Genomic DNA, 15,450 nt, shown 5'->3' with positions numbered 1-15,450 from the left:
GGGATCTTATGGGAACAGAAGGTTACGGCTGCGGAAAAGTATTTTGGCAGAAGCTTCTGGTCGTTTGGGAATATTTGGGGACTTATAGAACTCAGAGGGAGGTCGGTGGACTCCCGGGGGGGCGCACAAGCCACCCTCCCCCCCCCTAGGGCACGCCCTGAGGGCTTGTGGAGCCCTCGGGTCTCTTCTGACTTGGACTCCAAGTTCTGTGGATGTCTTCTGGTCCAAGAAAAATCATCGTAAAGTTTCATTCCGTTTGATATTCCTTTTCTGTAAAACTCAAAAACAAGGAAAAAACAGAAACTAGCACTGGGCTCTAGGTTAATAGGTTAGTCCCAAAAATAATATAAAATAGCGTAATAATGCATATAAAACATCCAGAACAGGTAATATAATAGCATGGAACAATCAAAAATATAGATACGTTGGAGACGTATAAGACATGCTCCAGGTATAGGTGGTGGAGCTCCACCATGTATGTCTTGCCGGCTTGCTATGCCTCGAGGCTGTTGAAGGCCTCCAAGTCTTCTTGCATCTCCCATGCGGTGGCCACCAAGGGTTTGACGGGTGCCAACTGTGGCAGGCCATCGGGTAAGTTGCGCTCGGCGTTGGTGCCTTGAAGGCACACCGAATTATGTCATATTCTCGCGCCTCCTACACCATCGAGTGGAAAGATCAAATCCAAATATTCTTATGTGTTTCACGGGTTATGATCTCCCTGAACCACATCCCCCACCATGAATGTCGCATGTCGAGATATTTCCCATGTGGCGGCGATGACGCTGGGAGGATGGGAAAGCTGGAAGCAACATTGTGGGTGAAGGAAGTGTTGTCACGACCACCAGCTCGGGACAACTCGTGGCTGTGTTGATCTGCGCTGCGGATCGGTAGTGTTTCGACACGGCCATTTTGGCAGCAGCAGATTGGATGGGGGCACACTGATAGGGCTTGTGCGGCAGCGGAATGGAAGAGGAGGGGAAGTGTGGTGTGGGGAATTTTTACTCCATGGGTGGGCGGTTTGGAAGGAGTAAATATCCTCAACTAACGGTTTTAAGGGTTCAACTAGGTGCAGTTTAGAGGTGATAAAGTGAATTTAATCTCCTCTAACGAATTATAAGGGGTCGATTAGAGATGCTCCCAGGCAAAACAACTAGACGAATCAATTAGTCTCCTGGCTCGACTTGTGGGTCCGGTTTTGATTGAAAATGAGACAGCTGGGCTGATCTTCGAGGATCCAGAGAAGGGTCACCCTAAATCCTAGAAATGGGCACATGTTCTCTCCGCGCCCTCATAACATTTGTTCCCTCGAAAGGGTTATGCAAGGTCTTGGAGCATGCACCGCGATGCAAAGTTCTAGGACATATGCGACAATATCTTTGTGCGAAGGTTTGGCAGCAAAGGGGATGGCAACAATGCACTTCAGAACGGGCCATGTCAATCTTAGTGTTGAAGAACTATGATATAAATACAATGTCCTCGGAGATGATCTTTAAAACTAATGAGGCATGGGTCCGCTGAATAAGAGAACCTAGGCCATGATTTTATTTTTCCTGTTTTGAAATTGAATTTGATTTTTGAATCAATCCAATTCAATTTGGATAATTATTAAAATTCAAAGATATCAAATATATAATAATCAAGATTGGGAAAAGTATTTCCAGCCCAAATATTAACTGAAATACATATAATAATTTAATGGACCCTACGTTGGCCATTATACATATTTTCGTAAATTTAATTTAGGATTCTAAATTATTTCCAAAATGTTTTTGAACTCCAAATAAATAACTAAATAACATTCAAAGTATTTCCAACCTATTAATTTAAATAAGCAAATAATAGTAAGTTTTTTGTCATATTTTTGCTTTGAATATTTTAATGATCCAAATTAAAATCCAAAACGAATATTTGGGAAATGCTGTAATTCCTTGTCAATTTAAACATTCAATTAAAATCTTCAAATCCTAGTCAAATTAGTTAAACTCAAGAAACACAAGCATGTTTAATTAAATTTATTTGGGATGTTACAACTAGTTATTCAACCACCGTACAAAATATTTACTCCACAATGGAGGCCCGAACGTGTGTAAATTCCCCGTGCGGCCTCCAATCTGTGACTTGCATCCACACTAGGTATTCCTATTCAGGATGCTAATGGAAATCTACACCATCAGGGTCCACCTTGGTTTTAGGTGTGCCGGAGTTGTTGGCATCCTATGTGGTGGCAGTGGTCCGGACTTCCACAAAGCCCCCTCTAATTTGCGTCTGGTTTGCGAGAAAACGGACACTCGGCCGCATCCGCGAACAAATATAGATTCGCGAACGATGGCAAAGTGTGTCCAAACAGCCCGATCCAGACATTTGCGGGCTGTGTTGGAGAGAGGTCCTATACAGTCGACCTTCCACACAGGGAAGGGAACACAAGCTAGCCCATGCAAAATCGCAAAACGGGTGTTGTTGCAAGGAACTCGCAATGTCAAACAATTCTAAGCGTGCTGCTAGCCACTAGACCTTATACCAGGTGACACTGATGTACCTAGGGGGGTGCCAGGTGTGCCATGGCACATCCAAAATTTTGGAAAATACTTTTTATCATGTAATAATTTTCTGATTTTTAAGGCCCATCCAAGCCAACGAAAATAGACCTCAAATTTTTTTAAGTGTGCACACACTCCATTTTATTTCTAGGTCTGCCACTGCCTGGTGACAAATAAAACGAGCGAACATTTAAAATAGCGAAGAGTAGTGGAATATTTATTGTAGCACGCTACTTACTATACCATGTATTGTGGCGTATAGATTTTTGAATTATTTTAACACATTTTGGAACAATAACATCTTTTTGAAAATATGAACAAAATTTAATATTCAAAAATAGTTTTTGAAAAACAAGAACAAAATTAATAATTTCAAAAAAAATTCGATAAAATGTAAACATTTTTCTAAAGGAAACAAGAGCAAAATTTGTAAACCTGAAGTTTTCTAAAATTTCAAACATTTTTCAACAAAATTTGAAATTTTGAACATATTTTCCAAAGTGATTTTTTTGAAATAATTAACAAATTTTTAAAAAGTGAACATAAACTTGTAAGTCTGAAATGTTTTGTCATTTCTCGAACGAATTTTGAAGATTTGCACATTTTTTAGAACAGAGAACAATTTTAGTAATTCTGATCATTTTTATGAAATTCCTAAACTTTTTGTAAAGAAGGGAACACTTTTCAAATTTGGATCTTTTTTTGAAAATTTGAACCCTTTTTTTTTGAAAATTTTGAATTTATCAAAAATAAAAAGGTAAAATATAAATTAAAAATAAGACAAAGAAAGAAAAAATTGAGAGAACGTCTAAAAGTAAGGAAAAAAACTCGACTCAGGAACCCTCTAGATTTTAGAAGGTTCCCAAAACTGGCAAAAATCGACTAAAACCATCCAGAATGTTCTCAAAACCGTGTACAACTGAAATTGGTCCGGCCCGACTGGCTCGATGTGTGCGCCTTTCCATGGTTTTTTTTAAACACCCCATATATTAATTAAGCCAAAGAAATGTTCTTGCAATCATTCTTTACAACATACACCACGCAGGGCAGAACAGAATTAAAAAGAATCCCATCGGACCTAGAACTAAAGCTAAACTTAGCAATCTCATCCGCCTTATCTTTGCAATATTAAAATTATGGATCATCCTAAATATACTCAGAGCCTCATCCATCAAATCAGCCAGAGGGGTCCTGTCAAGCTTTTCATTTGCAAGAAACGAATGTACGAAAGCACAAGCAGTCTCTAAAATAATAGATTGGTGAAGGGTGATACCTATATAAAGTCCTGCGAGGCAGGCGCGGAGCACAACTTCATTCACACTGGTACACCGATCAATAAAGTCCCACGAAGAAACAATAATATCTCCAGAAGAATTACGAGCTACGACCCCCACACTGACTGCATTAGAACTCTCCACAAAACTGGCGTCAACATTAATCTTGATATGATCATTAGGGGGAGGAGTCCACACCACATGATCTTTTAACGGTGCATAATCCGCTACAACTCCGCTCACCTTCTCGTTACCTTTGTTGCTAGCGTCCAATTGAGCGGTGTCATGACTAGATGTGAAAGTGGTCCAAAAATTGTCCACAAAATATGCAGAGGCATTAACGGATTCGTTCCCCTTCCCAAAAATTAAATCATTTCTCAAATGCCATGCTCGCCAGAAAAGAAACAGGATTTTCTCCCTCTGCCACAAACCCAATTGCGCCAGCGAAATCAATAACCAATCTGGTCCCGTGCACTTGAAGAACTCCTCATCCGGAATATTCCACCGCTCTCTCACGGCCATTCTAAGAGCATGAGGTTTAGAACAACTCACCGGAGCATGAAAGATGTCTTCATCTTCCACCCCACAAATATAACACATACATGAATCAGTCTGATGATGCTTAACTCTATTCATCTGGACCGCCAAGTTATTGGTAGCAGCTCGCCACGCAAAAATCTTGATTTTCTGAGGTATATTAGCCTTCCATATTATCTCCCAAATCTCTCTTTCCCCCTCTGGTTCGCCACTAGATTGGCCAACAGGATCCTGGTTATCCATCAAATTAAGTTCAAAATTGTACGCACTTTATCAGAAAATATACGTTCTTCTCATGGTACCACACAACGAAATCCCCATCCCAAGAGGTCTGAATACGAATCTTAAGAATTTCCTCTGCATCATGTGGATAGAATAGATACTTGATCAAATTTTCATCCCAACCCTTGCGGCCGCTCATGAATAAATCATATACCAATTTCAACCTGGTATTATGCCTTCTAGCTGAGATTTTTAGGCCATGCCTCCTAGGTATCCAATTATCCCTCCATATATTAATACTAGATCCATCACATACCCGCCAAATGATCCCCCTCTTAAGAAGTTCTAGACCATGTGAAATACCTTGCCAAGTCACAGAACTAGCATGCGGAAACACTGTATCAAGAATATGTCCCTGAGGGTAATACTTAGCCTTTATCAACTTCGCACATAGTGAATCCGGGTAAACCAACAACCGCCATGCCTGTTTGGCCAAAAGAGCTTGATTAAAAAGCCTGAGATCACGGAAACCCATGCCACCCTTACATTTTAGTCTTGTTAGTTTGTCCCACGCCAACTAATGAGTTTTTTTTTGTTTTTTTTCTTCTCCCCACCAAAAGTTCCTTATAATCTGGGATAACTCCTCACAAAGGGAAACCGGAAATTTGAAAATCCCCATAGCGTACACAGGTAAAGCCTGAATTACTGTTTTGATTAAATCTTCCTTGACTCCACAAGAAGCATATTTTTCAATCCAGTCAGAAAGCCTTTTCAAAAACTTATCTTTAGTATACTGAAACATATCGGCCTTCATTCTACCCTCTGGGACTGGTAATCCAAGATATTTATCCTCGAACCTGTCCACAGTAATTTTTAAGATAACCATAATAGTCACTTGTTTCTCCAAGCTGCATTTTCCCCCAAACATTATGGAACACTTATCAGGGCTTAACATCTGTCCAGTTCCCTTCTCATACACCGTCAGAATATTTTTAATTGCTAAAGCTTGATCAAAAGATCCCTTGAAAAATAGTAGACTATCATCTACAAATAACAAGTGAGAAATACCAGGCGCTCGTCTAGTCAGTCTGAATTCCTGGAGAACTCCCTGGCACATGCATCATTAAGCAACAAAGAAAGTGCCTCGGCCACAAATAAGAACAAATAGGGAGATAAATGATCTCCTTGCCTGAGCCCCTGAGAAGGTGAGAACGACTGCAACAATTGACCATTAAAGTGCACCGCAAATTTCACCGAAGTAACACATGTCATAACCCATTTAATCTATTGCGGCGCAAAACCCAACGCACCCATCATACTTTGCAAAAATTGCCAATCCACATGGTCATAGGCTTTGGCTAGGTCCAACTTATAAGCACAATATTCCCCTCTTAAATCCTTAAGCGTACTAAACGAATGCATACATTCAAAGGCTATAAGAGCGTTATCAGAAATTAACCTTCCCGGAATAAACGCACTTTGGGTAGGGGAAATCATACCATCAAGGAGCGGTCGCAACCTGTTAACAAGACACTTGGGAATAATCTTGTAGATAACATTGCACAAACTGATCGGCCTAAAATCTTTGATTGTTTGGGGATTCTTGATCTTCGGGATGAGAACAATAATTGTATTATTAATACCATCAAGCATAATCCCAGAAATAAAAAAATTGCTGCACAGCCTTGACAATATCATCTTTGATTAGACCCCAGTTTCGTTGAAAAAACCTTGCAGGAAAGCCATCTGGCCCTGGCGCTTTTAACGGTCCCATTTGAAAAAGGGCATCGTTATTTCTTTTTCCGTAAAAGGTTTGCATAAATCATCATTCATGTCATCATTCACACGGGGCTTGACTAATGAAATAATGTGGGATGGATCGACCGAAGCATCACACGAATAAAGTTGTTTAAAAAACGAGTTTTTGATACCTTTCATTTCCTCCAGATTTTCCGTGAGACAACCATCATCCTTCCTAAGAGCCGAAATAGAATTATTTTTTTGCTCTCCAGGAAGCTTTTCGCTGAAAATATTTTGTATTATGATCTCCCCCTTTAATCTTGTCCGGACAAGATCTCTGCTTCCACAAAACTTCTTCCCTGATAAGAAGTTCATCCATCTCCCTTAGAATTTTCTTTCTTTCCAACACAGCAGAATGATCAGTTCTATTTAACAAAATGCCTAGTCTCTTACGAGCCCATTCAAGTTTCTTAGGCAGATACCCAATATGCACCCGACTCCATCCATGAAGAGATTTCATTAATTTTTCTAAGGTCATATAGGAAATTCTTGTGTTGGAGATGCCCTAAGTTTGATCATGGCCGGCCCTGAGATTTCGGAGGCCCGGGGCGAAAACAGAACATAAGGGCCCTTAAAATAATGTTAATATTCTTAGATAATACAAGACCACTAACGATATTCAAAAAAGAGAATTAGAGACATGTCTTCTCCGAAAATATTTCATTTCGAAGCTCGATGTGGTGCATTGTTCTCTCAAAAACTCGTCTCTCTATAGGGTAGTGCGGGGTCGATGATGTAGTGTTTTCGGCCAAATCATATTGAAGATCAAGTGTTCGTCGTAGGCAGCCATGCATGGGATGATCGCAAGTGACATCAAGCCAATTTTCCTTAACTATCAAGCCAAATTGCGACTGTTGGCTCTGGCGAAGGACGAGCTATTTTTTTTATAGTGGACTTGATAGAATCAAGGCAAATATGTGACAAAAAATTATAACCAACCAGATCATAACTACAATTGGCTATCAATTTATCACTTGGAATCAAACTTCTAAAAACTATTCGGTTATCAATTTATCACTTTGAATCAGGTAGAATAATCAAGCTTCTAAAAAATAAACGGCTATCAATTTATTACTTTGAATCAAGTAGAATAATCAAACTTCCAAAAAAATCGGCTATCAATTTATCACAATGAACATATTTATTTATTTATTTATTTATTTATTTGCGGGTGAATGAGCATATTAAAATTAAAGTGTAATACGAAAGCAGGTAGAATAGTCGGCTATCAATTTATCACTTGGAGTCAAGCTTCCAAAAAATATTCGTTGGCACTCTGGAAACAACTGTTGGAATCAAGCTTTCAAAAATGTCAATGAAACTGGATCAGTCAGCACATGCATGGTCAAAAACAGCAACAGAACCCTATACTCTTTTTTTTGATCGGCACAACCCTCCTTTATTTTTTGAGACACGGCAGAACCCTCCTTACCACTCACTACGCTAGGCATGAGGCCAGTATAGGCCCAACTTACTAAGGTCCACCACCACTAGGCCATCAGGGGAAACATTGCTAAAGCAAAAAGGCCCAAGGCCAAGTTTTCTAAAAGGAAAAACGATTCACCCTTCCTCCAGCAGACGCGTACGGACTTGCTCTGGTGCTCTAATGGCGATGGGGAAAAGGGTGCTCCTTGCTCCTGCTCACACATACCTGGAAACGGGGCCCCTTTTCTTACGGGGGCCTGGGGCGGCCGCCCCTCTTGCCCCCTCCCCCCCCCCACCCCCCACCCCCCCCTCAGGGCCGGCCCTGAGGTTGATGGCGGATAAAGGAGACATGCCAACCCTAAAAAAAGCCAAGGAGACATGTCGGTAGTGTGGTGCATGGATCACACGAGGTTGTTGCATCCCGGGTCGCCTGTCTCCAGCGAAACCGGAGGAGACTGAGGTGCTGTTTGGGCCTTTAGGTTTCTCGAGTCGAGATTTCTGGCCTACTGGTATACATTGGGAGTTGTACTATTTTGAGTCAAGTATGTACTTTGATTTGAGCTGAACTGCAATTTTATACTCCCACGCTCAAAGTTTGGTAGTACGAAAAATAATGCTTGGCCTAACAATTTTGCCATAATTATTTAAAACATCCTTCTATAACAAAAAGGAGGGTAAATTCGCTGTTTCCACATTGATCGATGTGCACAACCATTTCTTTCCCCTGCATCCGTCGAGCCAATATCCTGTAAATTTGTTAGCTTGAAAAGACATGTCATTCACAAAATTGTAATGAGAGAGTTTATACTCCATTTAGACATACATGTGTGCCGTGAGAGGAACCAAATGGTTTCTCTTTTTTTTAGAAAAGGAGGATTACACCCGGCTTCTGTACCTGGGCCATGCATGCAGCAATTTTATTATTTATTCACAAATAAAAATCAGCCCTTCTTTTATTAAAAAAAAGGCGTGATGAGATTGTGAGGTTCATCTGAACCTAAGTACGTACAACAAAACATTATGCTAACACTCCCAAATTTCGGTGTGATTTTTTTTCCGCATGAGGAAACAAACAACACCACAGCTTGCAGGATGCCAAACTTGCATTGCAGCGTTGGGTTCAGTCAACTCCAAGCATGAAAATCTGTCCAATTTCATAGAGTAAATTGCTGATCGTTAACAAATTTGCACTTGTAATGAAACCCACAGGCATCTCCTCAGCCATCTCCAACAATTCTTACAGTGAGGCATCGCACGGAATATATTTTTTACGGTCATTGTAATCCTAGCTAGAGTCCTAAATCCCCTGACCTTTCTCGTGCTTGCATACCATGGGCTTGCTGCACATATACTATGTATTTTATAAGTTTATAAATCGTTTGAAGTCCAATCGTAGCAGATTCTGTAAGACCATCACACACTTACAGAGGAGCAAATAATTACAGTTGCAGTCAGTTGTGATGGATCAACTGCCCATGTGAATCTGCCTCGTGACCGAGAACGTCTTCTTGACCATGGAGCTCGCGCAACTAGCCAGGCTCCTCTCCCTCAGGATGGGGTGCATCTTTCGCTGCCTCTGCTTGAGCATCTCCGGCGACTCCACCACCTGCACCCTGCGCTGCCGCTTCGCGTCTGATGCTTGCTGGTACCTTTCATGGAGTTTGCGCTTTGCGGCCTCCATTGCCTTCGCGTCTGGATCGGCCGAGACAATGACATGCCGACCGACGGTGACCTCCTTGGGCTTCGCCGACGAGATCGGACGCCTTGCTGCTGATCTCCGCCGTCTTCTTCTTCTTCTTCGAGTCAAGATCGGCCGAGGCATGCTGCCGATCGTGACCGACGATCTCTTTGGAGGAAGGCCGCTCCGTCGTCGTTGCGCAGACACGCTGCTGCTCCACGGTCTCCTTGGGCTGAGGCGCGTTGAGGTTGTCCGGCTCTCCGGCGAAGTCGTGCAGGGCGGACGCCCTCCACCCGCTCACGATGCCTCTGGCGAGGATGCGGACCCGCTCGGACTCGTGCTTCTGCAGCGCACGGATGGCCCTGGCGAGGTCCGTGGTGGCGAGCACCTTCGGCATCACCGGAGTCAACCGCAGCGTCTCGAGGGACTCTGCCATCAAGCCGTCGAGAACCCCGCAGAGCTTCTCCGCCATGCCGTCGTCCGCGGTGTTGCAGAGGCCTTCAAAGATGTCGCCCCTGGCGCGCCGGACCTCGTCGCGGCACATGTCAGGGCCGGCGCCCTCGATGGCGGCGTCGACGGAGTCGAAGGCGCCGAAGAAGCGCTTCCATCGGCGGAGCGGGCTGGTGGTCTGCGCGGCCATGGCAGCGGATTTCTGGCGAGCTGTGATCGATCTTTGGATGGAGATTGTTGAGGTGAGGGAGGAAGAAGCGATCGCGTACAACGAGGTGCCCCATCAAGCTGCTTATATAGATTTTCCGGTGAGGCGGTGAGCAAACCGAGTGACATTCGTCGATCAGAGCAGCAGTCGGAAGCGCGTCGAGCGTTGCGCGCGCGCCACGAAAACATCTTCTATCGGCAACCGGTTTGCATGTGCCGCACCTGCTGTACGTAACTACAGTCTACATATTCCAACACGCACCAGCAAGTAGCACCCACATCCATGGCCACCATGTCGCCAGCTGCCGCAGCTGAAGCCGCCATTGGTGCCATGATCGACAACCACGCCGCCGGCTCCCGCAAGAGACGGCGCATCGAGAGCACCGAGGACTATGAGTTTTTTTTTAACCGGGCATATAACCCATTTCTATTACTGTGACATAACGGAAATACATCAATGTCCAGAGAATAAGACGGGAAAGAAGAAAGCGAGTTCAAGCATTGCCAGGAAACCCACTATAAACACTCGCCATCAAGATTACTCACTGTAGGGCGAAAACCCGACAACACCATTACACCGAAACAACATTCACTAAAAACTGCAGGATTGTCTATCTTATGAGACCACAAGCGAAAGGCATAAGAATTCCCACACCCGATCACCAAAATGAACAAATCTTTCTCCCATATGACAACAGACATCACTCCCTGAGTCAATCTTTTTTGAAGCTTCTTTTTGATCCCTCACTTTATCGAGCTCCACCTTCCTGGTACGCCGTGGCACATATCTGCATCAACCTTGAAGCGTTGTTCTTCAGAATAGCCGCTCCAGTCCTCAGGTCGTCCACATCCTTCTGTTGTTTCATCAACCCTGCCCAATAACATAGAAGAGCACAAGTGGAAAATGCGCATTCAGATGGATTTTTTTAGAGGTATAAACTCAAATGTAGCTCTATTGCGACATGTCCAAATAGCCCAGCAGATAGCTGCAATGCCAACAGTGTGGAACACCTCTCTGTCTGGGAAGAAGGAATGGCACCACGAATAAGCTTGCTTGATGTTGTTAGGGCATAGATCAGTTCCAAACATACATGCCACAACCCTTCAAGTCACCCTGGCTACTGGACAAGTAAAGAACAGGTGCTGAGATGTTTCTTTCTCTGCACAGAAGGAGCATCTAGGGTTCTTTTTCCACCCCCTTTGCTTCATTACATCCCTGGTAAAAACTGCGTTCTGTGACAGCTGCCACAAACAAAATTGTATCTTCAAAGGTGTACATGCCTTCCATATCCAACGATAGTCACATCCAGATATGTTCCTTTCCAAGAAAGAATAAACTGACCTAGTAGTAAAGTAGGTTTTAGAACCCAAGGCCCATTTGATCTTATCACTATCATCAGGGACACATGCTCTACTAGCAACATCAATCATCTGTCGCCACTGATCTTCCAATTCATGATTTAATCTTCTTCAAAAGAAAGAAGATGGATCAGCCACCAAACCAGATTTCACAGTGCAGTCAGGGTAATTACAAATAGAGAATAGCCTGGGGAATTGCTCGCTAAACGGCAATTGGTCCCCTATAGGATCCATCCAAAGTCTGGCAATATTACCAGATTGGATCGACACTCGCCTACTGTTGGGGATATAACTATTTGTGTAAGCCGCCCAGGAGGGGCCGGGTTACACAAAGAAGACTCATCAGAGGAAGCCCAAGACCAAGCATGAAGATGGCGATTCAATAAAGGGCTTAAGGCCCACAGGCGGCTTAAGCCCGTTGTAGTAAACCGCCATGATGGCATGACTTATAACATAAGGTAGATTTAACTAGTCACCGAGCCGGACATTGTGTATAAGCAGGCCGGGACTCTGTAAGCCGCAGGGCGTCAACCCGTGTATATAAGGGGACGACCTGCTGGCGGCTTAGGGCAAGAAACAACTCATCGAGAGCCGGGCATAGTGTATCTCGCTCCCTGGTCATCGAAACATCAATACCAACCCAACTAGACGTAGGCCTTACCTTCACCGTAAGGGGCCGAACTAGTATAAACCCTCTCGTGTCCTATGTCCCGATTTAACCCCTTCAAGCTTCCTAGTTGCGATGGCTCCACAACTAAGTCCTATCACGAGGACATCTGACGTGACAATTCCACGACAGTTGGCGCCCACCGTGGGGCCAGCGCACGGTGGATTTGAGTTCTTGAAGGGCAACTTCGAAGGGCTCAAGGGATACGTAGTGGGCCGGATGACCAAGAGTCGTCGCGGCATGATCTACATCGACGACGAAGGCTGGGGTCTCGACGCCGGCTCAATTGAGTACGAATACTGGGTCCCCTTCGGCGGAATCCACATCTTCATCGGCCGGATCGGTGAGCCGGGCCTCGAGCCGGACAACTGCACCGACCTCGTCGAGACGGCTCAGCGTGCGAGGAAAACCCGGACTCAATCGGTCATGAGGCATGCCTTCGTGGGCTGCATCCACAGAGAGGAACTTTCTAAAGGATCTGAAGATAAGGCTGAGACGGTCGTTCTGTCAGACGGTGATTCGTCCGCCGGTTCAACAGATTCGTTGTACCAAGTGCAAGACGGCGTGCTCGGGGGCTGTTCCGATGGCATCAGTATTTCGGACTCCTGTGAGCCGCCAAGATGGGTCGGAGTCTTCATGGCTGGGACTCAGCCCGGCTCAAACTTTACAGCTGCTGCAGCAGTAACGTCCGGGTTAGGAGCAGCCGGGGCAGGCGGCCCCGTGCGCCCACCGGCTCAGGCGCTGATAGATCTCATGGACAAGCTTACGGCCCTGTTAACCGCCATGGCTATTCCTGCAGACAAAGATGAGCATGACGCAGCGGTAGCACAGGTGCGTGAGGAGATGGCTCAGGCCAAGGAGGCCTTGGCAGCTGAGGATACTAGACTAGCTACAGAGCGGGCTGCTCTCGACGCCCGGGCACAACGCTTGTAGTCAGAAGCTTACCAGCTCATGATGAGCCTAAAAGCATCCAATGAGGTAATGAGGAGGAGACATCAGAAAACTCAGTGCCGTTTACCTCCGAATTACGACCCTCGGGTTCTTTTTGCTACACCCGGAGCCGGCCCAAGTAACCCGCCAGAGTCCAATCAGCTTATGACAGCCGGAACAGGGGGGCCGACTCAGCCTCGGGAGACGGTACCACCTCACGTCAGCATGCCACCGCTGCGTTATGTGCCAATTCCCCCGGGTCACTTTTCAAACCCCATGGAGAACTTAATCGCAGCTTCAACACGTTTGCCAGCTCTTCCTATGGACGGTGATGACCCGGCGACAGTGGAGACCCGGAGAGTCAGAGAACTCCTCTAGACGGCCTTAGCTCAGCAGGAGACCTATTCTTACAGCCGGGACAGAATTCACTCAACTCCCCCGCCTTGGTTAGCACCGCCTCGTCAGAACCGGAGCCCGAGTTACAGCAGGCACATGGAGTCCGAAGCTTTGTCAAGCAACGCCCAACGCCATAACTAGCCCGGTGGCTATCACCCGGTGCAAGACCGAATACGTCAGGAGAACGAACGGGCGGCTCAGGCAGCGGCTCAACAGGCGGCTTATCAGGACATCCCGGAGTATCCAATGACTTATGTTGAGGCAGGAGTAGCCACTAGAACCGGTGGTGTTCCTTGTTTGGTACCGGCTCTGCGTAATGTGTGTCTGCCCAAGGACTTCAAGGGACCTCGAAAGATACCAAATTACACGTCCAACTTACAGCCCGGGGCATGGATCGAGAGTTATGAGATGGCCATGGAGCTGTTGGAAGTCAGTGACGCGGCGATGGCTAAATATTTCTGATGCTAGATGGAACAGCCCGGTCTTGGTTAAAGGGTTTGCCACCCAATTCCATCGGCTCATGGGAAGAGTTAAAGGCCCGGTTCATCCAAAACTTCAAGGACACCTGTAAGCAATCCATTTCGATTGTGGACTTAACAAATTGTAAGCAGGGGGAGGGCGAGTCCACCACCCATTGGGTGCGCTGGGTCAAGGAGATAATTCACTCATCCGACAATATGGATGCCGGCTCTGCAGTCCTTATGTTGGAGAAGAATTGTAGCTTTGAGCCGCTGAGGCAGAAGCTGGGGCGCCTTAAGCGTGACTGCAAGGATATGGGCACGCTGATGGCGGCTTTAGTTAAATATGCCGATTCTAATAGTATCAAGGATCCCGCGTCAGACGATGAGAAGACAAGGAAGGGAAAAAGGAATGGCAATGGAAAGGGTCAGCAACATAACCCGGGGAATCAAAACGGCAATAAGCGTAAGGCGGACGGTAACCCGGAGTTTGTGGCCAATGCCAATGCACAAGGTAACAATCAGATACGTAAGGGCAAACCGCCTCGATCCGACGGGTCAGGCCCATCTCTTGAACAACTACTCAATGAGCCCTGCCCGAGACACGACACCAGGGAGCGGCCCGCCACGCACCTGTGGAAGGATTGCGCGATCATGAAGGCGTTTAAGAATTCCAACACCTATGATGGCCATAATGGGTCTGGTGGTGGTTCAGGAGCTGGCGGTTTCCATGGACCAGGTGGTGGCTCAGGTTCCGGTTTTCAGGGACGTCAAGGAGGAGGCTATAACCAACAGCAGTCTGGTCAAGGAGAGCAGCAGCAGAAGTCGGGTTATCAGAGCAACCCGAAGCAGTTGAATGGTGGGCAGTATCACGTATTTACCACTAGCTTATGCAAACGTGACCAGAAGGTTCATAAGAGGGTCGTCAATTCTGTTGAGCCGGCAATCCCTCGTTATTTGAGGTGGTCAGAGCAGCCCATCATATGGAGCAGAGAAGATCATCCTCCGCGGGTCGATAACCCGGGTCAGTTGGCCTTGGTGGTGGCACCTCAGGTTGGTGGTTATAAGTTCACTAAGGTGCTCATGGACGGTGGTAGTAGCATCAATATCCTCTATTGTGAGACCTTTCGACGCATGGGACTAACTGATAAAAACCTGAGAACATCCAACACTGTTTTCCATGGAGTGGTCCCTGGTAAGTCGGCTTACCCAGTTGGCAAGATAGAGCTGGAGGTGGACTTTGGAGACGAATATGACTCCAGAGCTGAGAAGTTGACGTTTGAGGTGGTCAAAATCAGGAGCCCATACCACGCTCTGTTCGGGGGGCCGGCTTATGCTAAGTTTATGGCCTGGCCATGTTATGTTTATTTGTAGCTCAAGATGTCGGGTCACAAGGGCACCATCACTGTACATGGCAGTCGGAAGGTAGCACTGGAGTGTGAAGAAGGCGACGCGGCTTATGCTGAGTCGGCCTGCGCAGCGGAAGAGCTCAAATTTTATCAAGATAATG

The 15,450-nt window shown here is 45.7% G+C and overlaps 1 protein-coding gene across 1 annotated transcript; it reads right to left on the bottom strand.

Moving 5' to 3' along the window:
* Positions 1-9,260: 9,260 nt before the first annotated feature.
* On the bottom strand, positions 9,261-10,113 carry LOC123158218 (uncharacterized). Its single transcript, XM_044576296.1, has 2 exons — positions 9,518-10,113; positions 9,261-9,444 (listed from the first exon to the last, which is right to left on the bottom strand). The coding sequence occupies exons 1-2, from the start codon at positions 10,111-10,113 to the stop codon at positions 9,261-9,263; spliced, it is 780 nt and encodes a 259-aa protein (XP_044432231.1).
* Between the last annotated feature and the right edge of the window lie 5,337 nt (positions 10,114-15,450).

Source organism: Triticum aestivum, chromosome 7B (genome assembly GCF_018294505.1).
Source record: "Triticum aestivum cultivar Chinese Spring chromosome 7B, IWGSC CS RefSeq v2.1, whole genome shotgun sequence".
Classification (NCBI taxonomy): Eukaryota; Viridiplantae; Streptophyta; class Magnoliopsida; order Poales; family Poaceae; genus Triticum; species Triticum aestivum.
The sequence above is the reverse complement of the archived record's forward strand: the minus strand, read 5'-3'. Positions and strand labels throughout refer to the sequence as shown.

What these genes read in the sequence shown, in the direction of transcription:
- LOC123158218 (XM_044576296.1), bottom strand. Translation starts at nt 10,113, where the DNA reads ATGGCCGCGCAGACCACCAGCCCGCTCCGCCGATGGAAGCGCTTCTTC. An exon ending in GCCCAAGGAGGTCACCGTCG is followed by an intron (nt 9,445 to 9,517) that starts GTCGGCATGTCA and finishes ACTCCATGAAAG; the next exon opens with GTACCAGCAAGCATCAGACG.